At 48.6% G+C, this 19,634-nt stretch overlaps 1 protein-coding gene across 1 annotated transcript in view; it reads left to right on the plus strand.

Moving 5' to 3' along the window:
- The window catches only part of slc9a7 (solute carrier family 9 member 7), a 190,270-nt gene that overhangs the window by 43,297 nt on the left and 127,339 nt on the right, over nt 1–19,634 (plus strand). Inside the window, exon 11 of the mRNA XM_036977980.1 lies at nt 12,236–12,347. Coding sequence (XP_036833875.1) covers nt 12,236–12,347 — 112 coding nt within the window. The remainder of the gene's footprint in view (nt 1–12,235; nt 12,348–19,634) is intronic.

A 19,634-nucleotide genomic window follows, 5' to 3' on the forward strand; every position in this document is an offset into this window, starting at 1 on the left:
GATGGCGATGTTTTGGACGTGTCACTAATCCTTATGAAGGACTTCCTGTCAGAAGAGTTACTGACCAGTCAGTAGCACATAGGCCAGTTAAATAATTGAAGTGTTGCTTGATTATAAATTGTTGATGATTTATGAAGTCTCATTCTAACCAATACTGGGGCGTGCCCATAATAAATACATTGATTTGGGGCGGCAGGTAGCCTAGTGGTTAGAGCAGGTAGCCTAGTGGTTAGAGCAGGTTGCCTAGTGGTTAGAGCAGGTAGCCTAGTGGTTAGAGCAGGTTGCCTAGTGGTTAGAGCAGGTTGCCTAGTGGTTAGAGCAGGTAGCCTAGTGGTTAGAGCAGGTAGCCTAGTGGTTAGAGCAGGTAGCCTAGTGGTTAGAGCAGGTAGCCTAGTGGTTAGAGCAGGTAGCCTAGGGGTTAGAGCAGGTAGCCTAGTGGTTAGAGCAGGTAGCTTAGTGGTTAGAGCAGGTAGCCTAGTGGTTAGAGCATTGGGCCGGTAACCAGCAGGTAGCCTAGTGGTTAGAGCATTGGGCCGGTAACCAGCAGGTAGCCTAGTGGTTAGAGCAGGTAGCCTAGTGGTTATAGCAGGTAGCCTAGTGGTTAGAGCGTTGGGCCGGTAACCAGCAGGTAGCCTAGTGGTTAGAAGATTGGGCAGGTAACCAGCAGGTAGCCTAGTGGTTAGAGCATTGGGCAGGTAACCAGCAGGTAGCCTAGTGGTTAGAGCATTGGGCAGGTAACCAGCAGGTAGCCTAGTGGTTAGAGCATTGGGCAGGTAACCAGCAGGTAGCCTAGTGGTTAGAGCAGGTAGCCTAGTGGTTAGAGCAGGTAGCCTAGTGGTTAGAGCGTTGGGCCGGTAACCAGCAGGTAGCCTAGTGGTTAGAGCATTGGGCCGGTAACCGATAGGTTGCTAGATCGAATCCCCGAGCTAACAAGGTATAAATCTGTCCCTGAACAAGGCAGTTAACCCACTGTTCCCTGGTAGGCTGTCATTGTAAACAAGAATTTGTTCTGACTTGCCTAGTTAAATAAAGGCTACACACATTTAGTTTCAGGATCAGACTCATTTTCTTATGGTTTTGTTTGCAGAGCATACAGGCTGGCAGCTTATCACCAGTTCACCCTGTTGGACGAGGTGTACGGCGTCTCATCCCTGTGGGCACAAGGGAGAATTAGACGAGGTGTCTCATCCCTGTGGGCACATGGGAGAATTAGACGAGGTGTCTCATCCCTGTGGGCACATGGGAGAATTAGACGAGGTGTCTCATCCCTGTGGGCACATGGGAGAATTGGACGAGGTGTCTCATCCCTGTGGGCACATGGGAGAATTAGACGAGGTGTCTCATCCCTGTGGGCACATGGGAGAATTAGACGAGGTGTCTCATCCCTGTGGGCACATGGGAGAATGGGACGAGGTGTACAGCGTCTCATCCCTGCGTGTGTCGTCTCTTCCATAAGGCAACATACCCAGAAGCAAGTGGCATCTACATAGGGTTTGAGTTTGAATAAAACCAGTTAATTTAGTAAATGTAGCCTGAAGACATAGACCAAATACCTGCTTCTTATGTAAAAATAGTACTAGTTAGCTTGTCCACTATAACAGGTTCAAGCGTAACCAGATAAACTTGCTTTGAAGATTAAACTACTTTCAACAAGCAGTAACCCCGTGTCGCTGTCGCTAGAGTAGTGACTTCAACCAGCTTTGGCTGCCATCTAGTGGAAAGGAATGGTCACTACACTGGACAGCTAGTTGGCAGAGTAGTGACTTCAATTAGTTTTGGCTGCCATCTAGTGGAAAGGAATGGTCACTACACTGGACAGCTAGTTGGCAGAGTAGTGACTTCAACTAGCTTTGGCTGCCATCTAGTGGAAAGGAATGGTCACTACACTGGACAGCTAGTTGGCAGAGTAGTGACTTCAACCAGCTTTGGCTGCCATCTAGTGGAAAGGAATGGTCACTACACTGGACAGCTAGTTGGCAGAGTAGTGACTTCAACCAGCTTTGGCTGCCATCTAGTGGAAAGGAATGGTCACTACACTGGACAGCTAGTTGGCAGAGTAGTGACTTCAACCAGCTTTGGCTGCCATCTAGTGGAATGGGCAGCTAGTTGGCAGAGTCAAAGTAGACTTTAATAATATATGCCATTTAGCAGACGCCTTCATCCAAAGCGACCTGGCTACATGGTAGTGGAAACAGACCATAGAAACAGGATTATAAAATACATAGTCAATTACAGAGTTATTAAGGTGTTTTTTTCAGGTTGGTCCAGGAGAGAGAATGTCGAAACAGCAGGTCTGGGACAAGGTAGCAAGTCAGTTTAAACAGGTTAAAAAATGTAAAAAAATCTGTGGGGAAACAATTCCACTCTGATTCCCTTTATGAATGGGTGTATCTTTGAATTCGCTGTTGAATGGCCTGCTCCTTCTCCATTTCCGCTCCCCCAAACTGACCGTCACTCTTTCTCTCTGAGCACTCAGGAGAGTCTGCTGGGATGGCCAGATAGAAGCTACACAAATCATTGTAGGTAATCTCTCTCTATATGTCTACATCTGACATAATATAGTAGACTTCCCAGTGGCACAACGGTCAACGATGCCGTGTAGGAGCTCAGACCGGAAACACCATGTCTTATCCTCCTTGATGGGTTTCACCACAAATGCTCTGGCAGCCTTGGAGAACACCTGGCAGCCTTGGAGAACACCTGGCAGCCTTGGAGAACTCCTGGCAGCCTTGGAGAACTCCTGGCAGCCTTGGAGAACACCTGGCAGCCTTGGAGAACACCTGGCAGCCTTGGAGAACTCCTGGCAGCCTTGGAGAACACCTGGCAGCCTTGGAGAACACCTGGCAGCCTTGGAGAACACCTGGCAGCCTTGGAGAACACCTGGCAGCCTTGGAGAACACCTGGCAGCCTTGGAGAACTCCTGGCAGCCTTGGAGAACTCCTGGCAGCCTTGGAGAACTCCTGGCAGCCTTGAAGAACTCCTGGCAGCCTTGGAGAACACCTGGCAGCCTTGGAGAACACCTGGCAGCCTTGGAGAACTTGAAATGGAGCACTGCCTCCTGTGTTGTAGCCTTCTGTCTGTCCCTCCTGTGTTGTAGCCTGCTGTCTGTCTCTCCTGTGTTGTAGCCTGCTGTCTGTCTCTCCTGTGTTGTAGCCTGCTGTCTGTCTCTCCTGTGTTGTAGCCTGCTGTCTGTCCCTCCTGTGTTGTAGCCTGCTGTCTGTCTCTCCTGTGTTGTAGCCTGCTGTCTGTCTCTCCTGTGTTGTAGCCTGCTGTCTGTCTCTCCTGTGTTGTAGCCTGCTGTCTGTCCCTCCTGTGTTGTAGCCTTCTGTCTGTCCCTCCTGTGTTGTAGCCTGCTGCCTGTCCCCCCTGTGTTGTAGCCTGCTGCCTGTCCCTCCTGTGTTGTAGCCTGCTGTCTGTCTCTCCTGTGTTGTAGCCTGCTGTCTGTCTCTCCTGTGTTGTAGCCTGCTGTCTGTCCCTCCTGTGTTGTAGCCTGCTGTCTGTCTCGCCTGTGTTGTAGCCTGCTGTCTGTCTCTCCTGTGTTGTAGCCTGCTGTCTGTCTCTCCTGTGTTGTAGCCTGCTGTCTGCCTCGCCTGTGTTGTAGCCTGCTGTCTGTCTCGCCTGTGTTGTAGCCTGCTGTCTGCCTCTCCTGTGTTGTAGCCTGCTGTCTGTCTCTCCTGTGTTGTAGCCTGCTGTCTGTCCCTCCTGTGTTGTAGCCTGCTGTCTGTCCCTCCTGTGTTGTAGCCTGCTGTCTGTCTCTCCTGTGTTGTAGCCTGCTGTCTGTCTCTCCTGTGTTGTAGCCTGCTGTCTGCCTCTCCTGTGTTGTAGCCTGCTGTCTGTCTCTCCTGTGTTGTAGCCTGCTGTCTGTCTCTCCTGTGTTGTAGCCTGCTGTCTGTCTCTCCTGTGTTGTAGCCTGCTGTCTGTCTCTCCTGTGTTGTAGCCTGCTCACAGCAGTTCAGTGCGTCTCCAGTGTGTTAATGCCCTCACCCATGACAGTGCCTGAGACACAGGGAATACACAAGACCCCTGTATCACTGACTGGAATCATCATAATCAGTTCTGATTTTACTATAAAATATATGACAGTACCTCTGGCTTTCCGATGGCCACCAGCTGTTTCCTCACACCTTTGGCAATGGGTCACAGGTCACTGCTCATGAGCAGCCAGTAAGGAAGACCGCTGATGGCACCAACAGATTCCCTGCTAACAACCTTCCCACTTCCTCCTGTGGCCCACAACACACTGTCTCCTTGGTGATGGCAAAACCATTTATTTTCAGGGTTGAACTGATGACACCTGCTCGACAACCAGGCTCATGGCAGACATTGAACAACTCCTTCAGCTTGCTATCAAAGACTACGCATTTAGAATTTTACACATTCTCTTCGATAATATATCTTGGCTAAGACTGTGATGATTGATTCTGATCTCTCAGGTTCTTACAGCGAGTTCTGGTCTTCACTGATCTTTCTCTCCGTCAGCTCCATCTGTGGTGTAGTTCTGGTCTTCACTGATCTCTCTCCATCAGCTCCATCTGTGGTATAGTTCTGGTCTTCACTGATCTCTCTCTTCCTCAGCTCCATCTGTGGTGTAGTTCTGGTCTTCACTGATCTCTCTCTCCGTCAGCTCCATCTGTGGTGTAGTTCTGGTCTTCACTGATCTCTCTCTTCGTCAGCTCCATCTGTGGTGTAGTTCTGGTCTTCACTGATCTCTCTCTCCGTCAGCTCCATCTGTTGTGTAGTTCTGGTCTTCACTGATCTCTATCTCCATCAGCTCCATTTGTTGTGTAGTTCTGGTCTTCACTGATCTCTCTCTCCATCAGCTTCATCTGTGGTATAGTTCTGGTCTTCACTGATCTCTCTCTCCGTCAGCTCCATCTGTGGTGTAGTTCTGGTCTTCACTGATCTCTCTCTTCGTCAGCTCCATCTGTGGTGTAGTTCTGGTCTTCACTGATCTCTCTCTCCATCAGCTCCATCTGTTGTGTAGTTCTGGTCTTCACTGATCTCTCTCTCCATCAGCTCCATCTGTTGTGTAGTTCTGGTCTTCACTGATCTCTCTCTCCATCAGCTTCATCTGTGGAGGATATGAGCAGGACTCCGTTGTATACTGATGGTCGTGAGATCAATCTGGCTGGGCCCCGAGCTCTTTAGTGAGGGTCCCAGTGGATCTCTTTAGTGAGGGTCCCAGTGGATCTCTTTAGTGATGGTCCCAGTGGATCTCTTTAGTGAGGGTCCCGGTAGAGCTCTAGTGAGGGTCCCGGAGGAGCTCTAGTGAGGGTCCTGGTGGAGCTCTAGTGATGGTCCCGGTGGGTCTTTTTAGTGATGGTCCCGGTAAACCTCTTTAGTGAGGGTCCCGGTAAACCTCTTTAGTGAAGGTCCCGGTGGACCTCTGTATTGAGGGTGCCGGTGGACCTGTTTAGTGAGGGTCCCGGAGGACCTCTTCTCCACGCAGCACAGTAACACTCTGGCACCCAGGGGTCAGTTTGGAATGCTGTACTAACCGTTCTTTCCTGTTGGTAAATAATTAAGGCATCTATTAGGCTATAGGTATTTTCAAGAATCACTGTATATTGTCCAGTTTATATCCAAAATGGCCTCAGGGATGACAGATTGTGTCTTGAAATAACATGGGATATGCTTGTACCTCCTCTGCCTCCTGAACATTCTCCTCAGGGATGAAGATGCCAGGAAACAAACAAACGTTTTGTTAAAACAACTGAACCCAAATATATAATTTGGCGTTAAGAAGCTACCTGTCTTGTATGTTTTGTCAACACACACACAGCAAATACAGGGACATTTATTTTTTCCAGTAAATTAGCTATGTCAACTTCAGTCTAGCAAAGTAAGGTGGAGCTAACAAAACATTAAAACAAAATATATTACAGAGTAACTACCTAGTAACAGGGCTACAGAGGAACTACCTAGTAACAGGGCTACAGAGTAACTACCTAGTAACAGGGCTACAGAGTGACTACCTAGTAACAGGGCTACAGAGTGACTACCTAGTAACAGGGCTACAGAGGAACTACCTAGTAACAGGGCTACAGAGTGACTACCTAGTAACAGGGCTACAGAGTGACTACCTAGTAACAGGGCTACAGAGTGACTACCTAGTAACAGGGCTACAGAGGAACTACCTAGTAACAGGGCTACAGAGTGACTACCTAGTAACAGGGCTACAGAGGAACTACCTAGTAACAGGGCTACAGAGTAACAGGGCTACAGAGTAACTACCTAGTAACAGGGCTACAGAGTGACTACCTAGTAACAGGGCTACAGAGTGACTACCTAGTAACAGGGCTACAGAGGAACTACCTAGTAACAGGGCTACAGAGTGACTACCTAGTAACAGGGCTACAGAGTGACTACCTAGTAACAGGGCTACAGAGTGACTACCTAGTAACAGGGCTACAGAGTGACTACCTAGTAACAGGGCTACAGAGGAACTACCTAGTAACAGGGCTACAGAGTGACTACCTAGTAACAGGGCTACAGAGTGACTACCTAGTAACAGGGCTACAGAGTGACTACCTAGTAACAGGGCTACAGAGGAACTACCTAGTAACAGGGCTACAGAGGAACGACCTAGTAACAGGGCTACAGAGTGACTACCTAGTAACAGGGCTACAGAGTGACTACCTAGTTTTTTTATTATTTATTTATTTCACCTTTATTTAACCAGGTAGGCTAGTTGAGAACAAGTTCTCATTTGCAACTGCGACCTGGCCAAGATAAGGCATAGCAGTGTGAACAGACAACACAGAGTTACACATGGAGTAAACAATTAACAAGTCAATAACACAGTAGAAAAAAGGGGAGTCTATATATACATTGTGTGCAAAAGGCATGAGAAGGTAGGCAAATAATTACAATTATGCAGATTAACACTGGAGTGATAAATGATCAGATGGTTATGTACAGGTAGAGATATTGGTGTGCAAAAGAGCAGAAAAATAAATAAATAAAAACAGTATGGGGATGAGGTAGGTGAAAATGGGTGGGCTATTTACCAATAGACTATGTACAGCTGCAGCGATCGGTTAGCTGCTCAGATAGCAGATGTTTGAAGTTGGTGAGGGAGATAAAAGTCTCCAACTTCAGCGATTTTTGCAATTCGTTCCAGTCACAGGCAGCAGAGAACTGGAACGAAAGGCGGCCAAATGTTGGCTTTAGGGATGATCAGTGAGATACACCTGCTGGAGCGCGTGCTACGGATGGGTGTTGCCATCGTAACCAGTGAACTGAGATAAGGCGGAGCTTTACCTAGCATGGACTTGTAGATGACCTGGAGCCAGTGGGTCTGGCGACGAATATGTAGCGAGGGCCAGCCGACTAGAGCATACAAGTCGCAGTGGTGGATGGTATAAGATGCTTTAGTGACAAAACGGATGGCACTGTGATAAACTGCATCCAGTTTGCTGAGTAGAGTGTTGGAAGCAATTTTGTAGATGACATCGCCGAAGTCGAGGATCGGTAGGATAGTCAGTTTTACTAGGGTAAGTTTGGCGGCGTGAGTGAAGGAGGCTTTGTTGCGGAATAGAAAGCCGACTCTTGATTTGATTTTCGATTGGAGATGTTTGATATGGGTCTGGAAGGAGAGTTTAGAGTCTAGCCAGACACCTAGGTACTTATAGATGTCCACATATTCAAGGTCGGAACCATCCAGGGTGGTGATGCTGGTCAGGTGTGCGGGTGCAGGCAGCGAACGGTTGAAAAGCATGCATTTGGTTTTACTAGCGTTTAAGAGCAGTTGGAGGCCACGGAAGGAGTGCTGTATGGCATTGAAGCTCGTTTGGAGGTTAGATAGCACAGTGTCCAAGGACGGGCCGGAAGTATATAGAATGGTGTCGTCTGCGTAGAGGTGGAATCGCCCGCAGCATGAGAAACATCATTGATATTTACAGAGAAAAGAGTCGGCCCGAGAATTGAACCCTGTGGCACCCCCATAGAGACTGCCAGAGGACCGGACAGCATGCCCTCCGATTTGACACACTGAACTCTGCAAAGTAATTGGTGAACCAGGCAAGGCAGTCATCCGAAAAACCGAGGCTACTGAGTCTGCCGATAAGAATACAGTGATTGACGAAGCCTTGGCAAGGTCTATGAAGACGGCTGCACAGTACTGTCTTTTATCGATGGCGGTTATGATATCGTTTAGTACCTTGAGCGTGGCTGAGGTACACCCGTGACCGGCTCGGAAACCAGATTGCACAGCGGAGAAGGTACGGTGGGATTCAAGATGGTCAGTGACCTGTTTGTTGACTTGGCTTTCGAAGACCTTAGATAGGCAGGGCAGGATGGATATAGGTCTGTAACAGTTTGGGTCCAGGGTGTCGCCCCCTTTGAAGAGGGGGATGACTGCGGCAGCTTTCCAATCCTTGGGGATCTCAGACGATATGAAAGAGAGGTTGAACAGGCTGGTAATAGGGGCTGCGACAATGGCGGCGGATAGTTTCAGGAATAGAGGGTCCAGATTGTCAAGCCCAGCTGATTTGTACGGGTCCAGGTTTTGCAGCTCTTTCAGAACATCTGCTATCTGGATTTGGGTAAAGGAGAACCTGGAGAGGCTTGGGCGAGTAGCTGCGGGGGGGGAGCTGTTGGCCGAGGTTGGAGTAGCCAGGCGGAAGGCATGGCCAGCCGTTGAGAAATGCTTGTTGAAGTTTTCGATAATCATGGATTTATCGGTGGTGACCGTGTTACCTAGCCTCAGTGCAGTGGGCAGCTGGGAGGAGGTGCTCTTGTTCTCCATGGACTTCACAGTGTCCCAGAACTTTTTGGAGTTGGAGCTACAGGATGCAAACTTCTGCCTGAAGAAGTTGGCTTTAGCTTTCCTGACTGACTGTGTGTATTGGTTCCTGACTTCCCTGAACAGTTGCATATCGCGGGGACTATTCGATGTTAGTGCAGTCCGCCACAGGATGTTTTTGTGCTGGTCGAGGGCAGTCAGGTCTGGAGTGAACCAGGGGCTATATCTGTTCTTAGTTCTGCATTTTTTGAACGGAGCATGCTTATCTAAAATGGTGAGGAAGTTACTTTTAAAGAAAGACCAGGCATCCTCAACTGACGGGATGAGGTCAATGTCCTTCCAGGATACCCGGGCCAGGTCGATTAGAAAGGCCTGCTCACAGAAGTGTTTTAGGGAGCGTTTGACAGTGATGAGGGGTGGTCGTTTGACTGCGGCTCCGTAGCGGATACAGGCAATGAGGCAGTGATCGCTGAGATCCTGGTTGTAGACAGCGGAAGTGTATTTGGAGGGCCAGTTGGTCAGGATGACGTCAATGAGGGTGCCCTTGTTTACAGAGTTAGGGTTGTACCTGGTGGGTTCCTTGATGATTTGAGTGAGATTGAGGGCATCTAGCTTAGATTGTAGGACTGCCGGGGTGTTAAGCATATCCCAGTTTAGGTCACCTAACAGAACAAACTCTGAAGCTAGATGGGGGGCGATCAATTCACAAATGGTGTCCAGGGCACAGCTGGGAGCTGAGGGGGGTCGGTAGCAGGCGGCAACAGTGAGAGACTTATTTCTGGAGAGAGTAATTTTCAAAATTAGTAGTTCGAACTGTTTGGGTATGGACCTGGAAAGTATGACATTACTTTGCAGGCTATCTCTGCAGTAGACTGCAACTCCTCCCCCTTTGGCAGTTCTATCTTGACGGAAGATGTTATAGTTGGGTATGGAAATCTCAGAATTTTTGGTGGCCTTCCTGAGCCAGGATTCAGACACGGCAAGGACATCAGGGTTAGCAGAGTGTGCTAGAGCAGTGAGTAAGACACACTTAGGGAGGAGGCTTCTGATGTTGACATGCATGAAACCAAGGCTTTTTCGATCACAGAAGTCAACAAATGAGGGTGCCTGGGGACATGCAGGGCCTGGGTTTACCTCCACATCACCCGCGGAACAGAGAAGGAGTAGTATGAGGGTGCGGCTGAAGGCTATCAAAACTGGTCGCCTAGGGCGTTGGGGACAGAGAATAAGAGGAGCAGGTTTCTGGGCATGGTAGAATATATTCAGGGCATAATGCGCAAACAGGGGTATGGTGGGGTGCGGGTACAGCGGAGGTAAGCCCAGGCACTGGGTGATGATGAGAGAGGTTGTATCTCTGGACATGCTGGTTGTAATGGGTGAGGTCACCGCATGTGTGGGGGGTGGGACAAAGGAGGTATCAGGGGTATAAAGAGTGGAACTAGGGGCTCCATTGTAAACTAAAACAATGATAACTAACCTGCACAACAGTATACAAGGCATATTGACATTTGAGAGAGACATACAGCGAGGCATACAGTAATCACAGGTGCTGAATTGGGAGAGCTAGCTAAAACAGTAGGTGAGACAACAACAGCTAATCAGCTAGCACAACAACAGCAGGTAGAATGGCGATTGATTAGGCAGAGAGGGTCGGATTAACTACACACAGAGCCTAAGTGCGGCTGGGGCCGACAGATAAAACATAAACAAGCAGAATGGATTACCGTGATTAATGGACAGTCCAGCATGCATCAGCTATGTAGCCAAGTGATCAGTGTCCAAGGGGCAGCGGTGGATGGGGCAGGGAAGCTGGACTGGCGAGTGTTATCCAGGTTAGAAAACTAACAATGACTAAATAGCTTGTAGCCAGTTAGCTGGTTAGCTTCTGGAGGTTCTTGAGTGTGTTCTAAAAATGTAAAGATAATAGCGGTTCCGTATCACATTGGGTGAGGCAGGTTACCGGAAGGTATAAACAAATTAAAAATCGAAAAGGGATAGAAAGTAAATATGGGTTCAGTGAGTGTTTGGGACGCGGCGATTCAGACGGTTAGCAGGCCTGTGCTAACAAGCTAACAGTTAGTAGACGGTGCTAAACATGGTAGCAGTTGGCGGACCGGGCTAAACAAGCTAGCAGTTAGCAGGCCGAATTTGCAAGCAAGGAGATAGCAAGGGCTAGAGAGTTAGCCTTTGGGGACGTCGCGATGGGGGGAGTCTGTTTATTCCTCTTCATGCGGTGACATCGATGGACCGGTCGTGGGTCTGGATATTGTAGCCCAGGAGCTCAAAATGTTCCGTTTGCGATGGGAATCCGGGGATGAAAAATAAAAATAAAATAATAAATAGGTCCGTTATGCTCTGGTTACAGTCGCGTTGTTCGAACTGGCGAGAGCTTTCCGAGCTAAAGGTTAGCTGATGACCGGTTAGCTGAAGACCGCTAGCAATGTTTTGCTGAAGCTGGTAGTTAGTTGGCTAGCTTCAGTTGAGGGGTTCCAGATCCGAAGTAAATATAAATACTTTAGGAAAAATAGCTACGTTGGGTGAGGCGGGTTGCAGGAGAGTATTTAGAAGAAGTTGAGGTTCAGCAAAAGGTTTTAAAGATATGTGAAGAAAAAAAAACGAAAACAAACGATATATACAAGCGACACGACAACACGTCCTACTGCTACGCCATCTTGGATCGAACCCTAGTAACAGGGCTACAGAGAAACGACCTAGTAACAGGGCTACAGAGGAACGACCTAGTAACAGGGCTACAGAGGAACGACCTAGTAACAGGGCTACACGGCGCCACACATCAAATATTTTTCCACCGGCACAGGTTTTATAAATTCACAAATAGCGATTAAATATTCACTTTTTGAATATTTTCCTCTGATTTGTCATCCAAAGGGTCCCAGCTATAACATGCAGTGTCGTTTTGTTAGATAAAATCCTTCTTTATATCCAAAAAGTCTGTTTAGTTGGCGCCATCGATTTGAGTAATCCACTCGTTCAACATTCAAAGAAAGGAATCAAAAAATCTACCCATAAACTTTGCTTCAACAAGTCAAAATATGTTTCTATTTAATCCTCAGACACCCTAAAATGTAATCAAACTATAATATTTCTTACGGAAACTGATTTTAGCAGGTCCTGTCTTCATGGCGCACGCCAACACGAATTTCCAAGACCATGTCCCTGTACTAAAACTGATGTTTCTTATTCGTTTTTCAAGTTACAAGCCTTAAACCTTGAACATAGACTGCTGACACCCTGTGGAAGCCAAATGAATTGTTAGTTTTCAGTATGACCTTATACTTACCATTGTAACAGGATGGTCTCATCCCCTTTAAGAGTGGATAGTGTTTCCATTCCCCTTTAAGAGTTGATAGTTCTGTCAGTGGTGATAGTTCAAGGTAAACAGGGCTGTGGGGTGTTCTTCACATTGCGGCAGAGTTTATGTCCTTTATGTATACCGACTTCTATCCTCAACACTGTCCCGTCCGTCAGCTGGCCATCTTCATAGGCCGTGCCTCCAACATCTACCCCCTCTCCTTCCTGCTCAACCTGGGACGCAGACACAAGATCAGGGGCAACTTACAGCACATGATGATGTTTGCAGGTACAGAGCAGTGATGTCTGTGGTATAGACCAATGATGTCTGTGGTATAGACCGATGATGTCTGTGGTATAGACCAATGATGTCTGTGGTATAGACCGATGACGTCTGTGGTATAGACCGATGACGTCTGTGGTGTAGACCGATGACGTCTGTGGTGTAGACCGATGACGTCTGTGGTGTAGACCGATGACGTCTGTGGTGTAGACCGATGACGTCTGTGGTGTAGACCGATGACGTCTGTGGTGTAGACCGATGACGTCTGTGGTGTAGGCCGATGACGTCTGTGGTGTAGGCCGATGACGTCTGTGGTGTAGGCCGATGACGTCTGTGGTGTAGGCCAATGATGGCTACATCTAGACCCCCCCCTCCCCCGAGAGGAAACAGTATAGTAACCCCACTACATCTAGACCTGCCCCCCCCCCCCCCCCCCCTGAGAGGAAACAGTATAGTAGCCCCACTACATCTAGACCTGCCCCCCCCCTGAGAGGAAACAGTATAGTAGCCCCACTAAATACAGTACCCCTGTATATAGCCTCCACATTGACTCTGTACTGTAACACCCTGTATATAGCCTCCACATTGACTCTGTACCGTAACACCCTGTATATAGCCTCCACATTGACTCTGTACCGTAACACCCTGTATATAGCCTCCACATTGACTCTGTACTGGTACCCCCTGTATATAGCCTCCACATTGACTCTGTACCGGTACCCCCTGTATATATTCTCCACATTGACTCTGTACCGTAACACCCTGTATATAGCCTCCATATTGACTCTGTACCGTAACACCCTGTATATAGCCTCCACATTGACTCTGTTCCGGTACCCCCTGTATATAGCCTCCACATTGACTCCGTACCGTAACACCCTGTATATAGCCTCCACATTGACTCTGTACCGTAACACCCTGTATATAGCCTCCACATTGACTCTGTACCGTAACACCCTGTATATAGCCTCCACATTGACTCTGTACCGTAACACCCTGTATATAGCCTCCACATTGACTCTGTACCGTAACACCCTGTATATAGCCTCCACATTGACTCTGTACCGTAACACCCTGTATATAGCCTCCACATTGACTCTGTACCGTAACACCCTGTATATAGCCTCCACATTGACTCTGTACCAGTACCCCCTGTATATAGCCTCCACATTGACTCTGTACCGGTGCCCCCTGTATATAGCCTCCACATTGACTCTGTACCGTAATACCCTTTATATAGCCTCCACATTGACTCTGTACCGGTACCCCTGTATATAGTCTCCACATTGACTCTGTACCGGTACCCCTGTATATAGCCTCCACATTGACTCTGTACCGTAATACCCTGTATATAGCCTCCACATTGACTCTGTACCGGTACCCCTGTATATAGCCTCCACATTGACTCTGTACCAGTACCCCCTGTATATAGCCTCCACATTGACTCTGTACCGGTGCCCCCTGTATATAGCCTCCACATTGACTCTGTACCGGTACCCCCTGTATATAGCCTCCACATTGACTCTGTACCGGTACCCCCTGTATATAGCCTCCACATTGACTCTGTACCGGTGCCCCTTGTATATAGCCTCCACATTGACTCTGTACCGGTACCCCCTGTATATAGCCTCCACATTGACTCTGTACCGGTGCCCCTTGTATATAGCCTCCACATTGACTCTTGCTATTGTCATTTACTGCTGCTCTTTAATTATTTGTTATTCTTACCTCTTACAAAAAAAACAAGTATTTTCTTAAAACTGCATTGTTGGTTAAGGGCTCGTAAGTAAGCATTTCACTGTAAGGTCTACTACACCTGTTGTATTCAGCCTTTCACTGTAAGGTCTACTACACGTGTTGTATTCAGCATTTCACTGTGAGGTCTACTACACCTGTTGTATTCAGCATTTCACTGTAAGGTCTATCTATACCTGTTGTATTCAGCATTTCACTGTGAGGTCTACTACACCTGTTGTATTCAGCATTTCACTGTAAGGTCTACTACACCTGTTGTATTCAGCATTTCACTGTAAGGTCTACCTACACCTGTTGTATTCAGCATTTCACTGTAAGGTCTACTACACCTGTTGTATTCAGCATTTCACTGTGAGGTCTACTACAGGTCGAAAGCCATGCGTCCTCCAAAACACAACCCAACCAAGCCGCACTGCATCCAACCCGGAAGCCAGCCGCACCAATGTGTCGGAGGAAACACTGTGCACCTGGCTACCTTGGTTAGCGCGCACTGCGCCCGGCTCGCCACAGGAGTCGCCGGTGCGCGATGAGACAAGGATATCCCTACCGGCCAAACCCTCCCTAACCCGGACGACGCTAGGCCAATTGTGCGTCGCCCCACGGACCTCCCGGTCGTGGCCGACTGCGACAGAGCCTGGGAGCGAAACCAGAGTCTCTGGTTTCACAGCTAGCGCTGCGATGCAGTGCCCTAGACCACTGCGCCACCCAGGAGGCCCCGTATTCAGCATTTCACTGTAAGATCTACACTTGTTGTATTTGGCACATGGGACGAATACAATTTGATTTGATCAGCAACAACTTCACGTATGAGATTACATCGGCAAACAAGTATACTATACTTTACGGAAACCTGGCTAACGGAGGCGGAACAGGATGGTTTCACCACCATCAGAGCTGACAGGAGCTCAGAAGGTTCAGGGAAAAGTAGGGATGAGGCGTCTGCCTGTATGAACAATCAATGGTGTCACACCATGTCCCAGTGAAGGAGAGGGATTGTTCCCTCCATGCGGAGCTGTTAGCGGTGGGCTGCCAACCCTACTATTTACTTAGGGAGTTCCCTAGCGTGATAGTGATTTGTTGTCTACATCCCGCTGTCCGCGAACGCTGAACTAGCCACACACTATCCACAAAGTCACCACAGGTGTACTCAATCGATCACCCGAGTCGGCTGTTATCTCTGTCCTCGACACTTCCTACCTTCATACAGTATGTTAAAGTTCCAACTCACCTGGACAAGACCATTGACCTTCTCTATGCCAATGTGAATGATGCCTAATGCTCGACTGCTCTGCCTCCACTGGAACAATCTGACCACAACCTCATCCAGCTGCTACCAGAATACCACCCACTGGTCTAGCTTCTACCAGAATACCACCAGCTGCTACCAGAATACCACCCACTGGTCCAGCTGCTACCAGAATACCACCCACTGGTCCAGCTGCTACCAGAATACCACCCACTGGTCCAGCTGCTACCAGAATACCACCCACTGGTCCAGCTGCTACCAGAATACCACCCACTGGCCCAGCTGCTACCAGAATACCACCCACTGGTCCAGCTTCTACCAGAATACCACCCACTGGTCCAGCTGCTACCAGAATACCACCCACTGGTCCAGCTGCTACCAGAATACCACCAGCCGCTACCAGAATACCGCACACTGGTCCAGCTGCTACCAGAATACCACCCACTGGTCCAGCTGCTACCAGAATACCACCCACTGGTCCAGCTGCTACCAGAATACCACCCACTGGTCCAGCTGCTACCAGAATACCACCCACTGGCCCAGCTGCTACCAGAATACCACCCACTGGTCCAGCTTCTACCAGAATACCACCCACTGGTCCAGCTGCTACCAGAATACCACCCACTGGTCCAGCTTCTACCAGAATACCACCAGCCGCTACCAGAATACCGCACACTGGTCCAGCTGCTACCAGAATACCACCCACTGGTCCAGCTGCTACCAGCATACCACCCACTGGTCCAGCTGCTACCAGATTACCGCACACTGGTCCAGCTGCTACCAGAATACCACCCACTGGTCCAGCTGCTACCAGAATACCACCAGCCGCTACCAGAATACCACCAGCCGCTACCAGAATATCACCCACTGGTCCAGCTGCTACCAGAATACCACCCACTGGTTCAGCTGCTTCCAGAATACCACCCACTGGTCTAGCTTCTACCAGAATACCACCAGCCGCTACCAGAATACCACCCACTGGTCCAGCTGCTACCAGAATACCACCCACTGGTCTAGCTTCTACCAGAATACCACCCACTGGTCCAGCTGCTACCAGAATACCACCCACTGGTCCAGCTGCTACCAGAATACCACCCACTGGTCCAGCTGCTACCAGAATACCACCCACTGGTCCAGCTTCTACCAGAATACCACCCACTGGTCCAGCTGCTACCAGAATACCACCCACTGGTCCAGCTTCTACCAGAATACCACCCACTGGTCCAGCTGCTACCAGAATACCACCCACTGGTCCAGCTGCTACCAGAATACCACCCACTGGTCCAGCTGCTACCAGAATACCACCCACTGGTCCAGCTTCTACCAGAATACCGCACATATTGGAATCTATTTATAGATGACTGGGAGGAGAATCTGCAGAGCTGCTTGGCAGGTACAGATTGGAATCTATTTATATATGACTAGGAGGAGAATCTGCAGAGCTGCTTGGCAGGTACAGATTGGAATCTATTTATAGATGACTGGGAGGAGAATCTGCAGAGCTGCTTGGCAGGTACAGATTGGAATCTATTTATAGATGACTAGGAGGAGGATCTGCATAGCTGCTTGGCAGGTACAGATTGGAATCTATTTATAGATGACTAGGAGGAGAATCTGCAGAGCTGCTTGGCAGGTACAGATTGGAATCTGATAGTTTTTTCTGAATGTGTAACGGACTATGAACTCCTGTACTGACAATGTGGTGTCAAGCAAAACTGTGAAATGTTATGCAAATAATAAGCCATGTGTCATAAAATAAACCACGGAGGCACTGAACAGGAAGGAGGGTTTACATAGTGGAAATGGAGATGAGTTGACAGTAGTACAGAACGAGATTAAAGGGCTGAACAGGAAGGAGGGTTTACATAGTGGAAATAGAGATGAGTTGACAGTAGTACAGAACGAGGTGAAAGGGCTGATCAGGAAAGACATAAAATACAAACTGAAATTAGAAAACTGCAAGAGAATAACATGAAGGATGTCTGGGATGGTATGAAGAAGATGACAGGCTACAGCTCCAGGAGACGTCTACAGAGTGATGAGGGAAGGGACAGAGCCACAGAGTTGAACCAGTTTCTCAGCAGAGCAACAGCAGATTGGGGAGGTGCTGGACTCTGGGGGTCTGGGAACCACTGAGCCCATGAGCATCTGGGAGGAACATTTGGTGAAGCTGCTGAAGACGATCAATCCCAGGAAGTCAGTAGGACCTGATGGGGTGAAAGCCAGAGGACTCCAGGTGTGTGCTAATCAACAGGCTGTCAAGACTGCAGTATGTTTTCAACCTGTCCCTAATACTCACAGATATTCCTACTAAACATCCTGCATAGTACCCATTTCAAAGAAAGCAGGAGGGACTGCACTGAAAGACTTCACACAAGTCATGAAAACCTTTTATGAAGAGTCGAGGTGGCAGCCTATCTGGATCCTTTGCAACGTGCCTAGATGCCCAAAAACTGGTGTTGAAGATGCCCTACCTCCTCCACACCTGGAGAAGCCTGGCTGTGGTGACAACAATGTTCTTTGACTTCTCCAGTGCTTTCAATACCATACAACCCCACCTGCAGGCCCAAAAGCTAAAGGACATTAACGTAAACCCACATAAAGCCAAATGGATTGTGAACTACCTGACAAGTGGAACAGCGTTGGTAAGGCTGAACCTGGCTGTATCAGATCCGATATGTACACGGAGGTGGTGCAGGGGACGGTCCTGTCACCTTCTCTGTTTACCCTTTATACAAATGACTTCAAACACCAATGAACTGAGCCACTTAGACATTCTCTGATGACTCTGCTATAGTCAGCTGTGTGATGGGAGGAGACTCTGCTATAGTCAGCTGTGTGATGGGAGGAGACTCTGCTATAGTCAGCTGTGTGATGGGAGGAGACTGCTATAGTCAGCTGTGTGATGGGAGGAGACTCTGCTATAGTCAGCTGTGTGATGGGAGGAGACTCTGCTATAGTCAGCTGTGTGATGGGAGGAGACTCTGCTATAGTCAGCTGTGTGATGGGAGGAGACTGCTATAGTCAGCTGTGTGATGAGAGGAGACTATGCTATAGTCAGCTGTGTGATGAGAGGAGACTCTGCTATAGTCAGATGTGTGATGAGAGGAGACTCTGCTATAGTCAGCTGTGTGATGAGGAGACTCTGCTATAGTCAGCTGTGTGATGGGAGGAGACTCTGCTATAGTCAGCTGTGTGATGGGAGGAGACTCTGCTATAGTCAGCTGTGTGATGAGGAGACTCTGCTATAGTCAGCTGTGTGATGGGAGGAGACTCTGCTATAGTCAGCTGTGTGATGGGAGGAGACTCTGCTATAGTCAGCTGTGTGATGAGGAGACTCTGCTATAGTCAGCTGTGTGATGGGAGGAGACTCTGCTATAGTCAGCTGTGTGATGAGGAGACTCTGCTATAGTCAGCTGTGTGATGGGAGGAGACTCTGCTATAGTCAGCTGTGTGATGAGGAGACTCTGCTATAGTCAGCTGTGTGATGAGAGGAGACTCTGCTATAGTCAGCTGTGTGATGGGAGGAGACTCTGCTGTAGTCAGCTGTGTGATGGGAGGAGACTGCTGTAGTCAGCTGTGTGATGGGAGGATACTCTGCTATAGTCAGCTGTGTGATGAGAGGAGACTGCTATAGTCAGCTGTGTGATGAGAGGAGACTCTGCTATAGTCAGCTGTGTGATGGGAGGAGACTCTGCTATAGTCAGCTGTGTGATGGGAGGAGACTCTGCTATAGTCAGCTGTGTGATGGGAAGAGACTCTGCTATAGTCAGCTGTGTGATGAGAGGAGACTGATATAGTCATCTGTGTGATGGGAGGAGACTGCAATAGTCAGCTGTGTGATGGGAGGAGACTGCTGTAGTCAGCTGTGTGATGGGAGGATACTCTGCTATAGTCAGCTGTGTGATGAGAGGAGACTGCTATAGTCAGCTGTGTGATGAGAGGAGACTCTGCTATAGTCAGCTGTGTGATGGGAGGAGACTCTGCTATAGTCAGCTGTGTGATGGGAGGAGACTCTGCTATAGTCAGCTGTGTGATGGGAAGAGACTCTGCTATAGTCAGCTGTGTGATGAGAGGAGACTGATATAGTCATCTGTGTGATGAGAGGAGACTGCAATAGTCAGCTGTGTGATGAGAGGAGACTGCAATAGTCAGCTGTGTGATGAGGAGTCTTTTGTGAAATGATGCAACTACTTGGTCCTGGATGTACTGGAGACCATGGAGTTTGGATAAATGGAGATGTTTTTCATCCCATCTCTAACTGTGAGATTGGCACGGTTGACTCTTGTAAA

The sequence above is a fragment of the Oncorhynchus mykiss genome, chromosome 1, assembly GCF_013265735.2.
Source record: "Oncorhynchus mykiss isolate Arlee chromosome 1, USDA_OmykA_1.1, whole genome shotgun sequence".
In the NCBI taxonomy this organism is placed as follows: domain Eukaryota; kingdom Metazoa; phylum Chordata; class Actinopteri; order Salmoniformes; family Salmonidae; genus Oncorhynchus; species Oncorhynchus mykiss.